We start from the raw sequence: 224 nt of genomic DNA on the forward strand, positions 1-224 counted from the left end.
TTTTTTTAAAGGTTCTTCCTAATATTTTCTCAAACCCTTAATTATGACTGACCCTGTTTTGCATCACTGCAGGGGAGAATCCACCTGCTTGGGTGTTTGGGTCCTTAGCGTAACCTTTGCGTTCATCGTTGCATTATCTTCAAAGTGATTTTTTTATCGAGGGTTGGGATGTCCACTCGAAACATATTTCCCCAAAATTGATGAGTTTTTTTGTTTATCGTTTG

At 38.4% G+C, this 224-nt stretch overlaps 1 protein-coding gene across 1 annotated transcript in view; it reads right to left on the reverse strand.

Moving 5' to 3' along the window:
- Positions 1–63: 63 nt before the first annotated feature.
- LOC119588132 overlaps positions 64–224 on the reverse strand; it is a 4,477-nt gene continuing 4,316 nt past the window's right edge. The window contains exon 4 of the mRNA XM_037936840.1: positions 64–137. Coding sequence (XP_037792768.1) covers positions 64–137 — 74 coding nt within the window. The remainder of the gene's footprint in view (positions 138–224) is intronic.

Source organism: Penaeus monodon, chromosome 23, assembly GCF_015228065.2.
Source record: "Penaeus monodon isolate SGIC_2016 chromosome 23, NSTDA_Pmon_1, whole genome shotgun sequence".
Lineage (NCBI taxonomy): Eukaryota > Metazoa > Arthropoda > Malacostraca > Decapoda > Penaeidae > Penaeus > Penaeus monodon.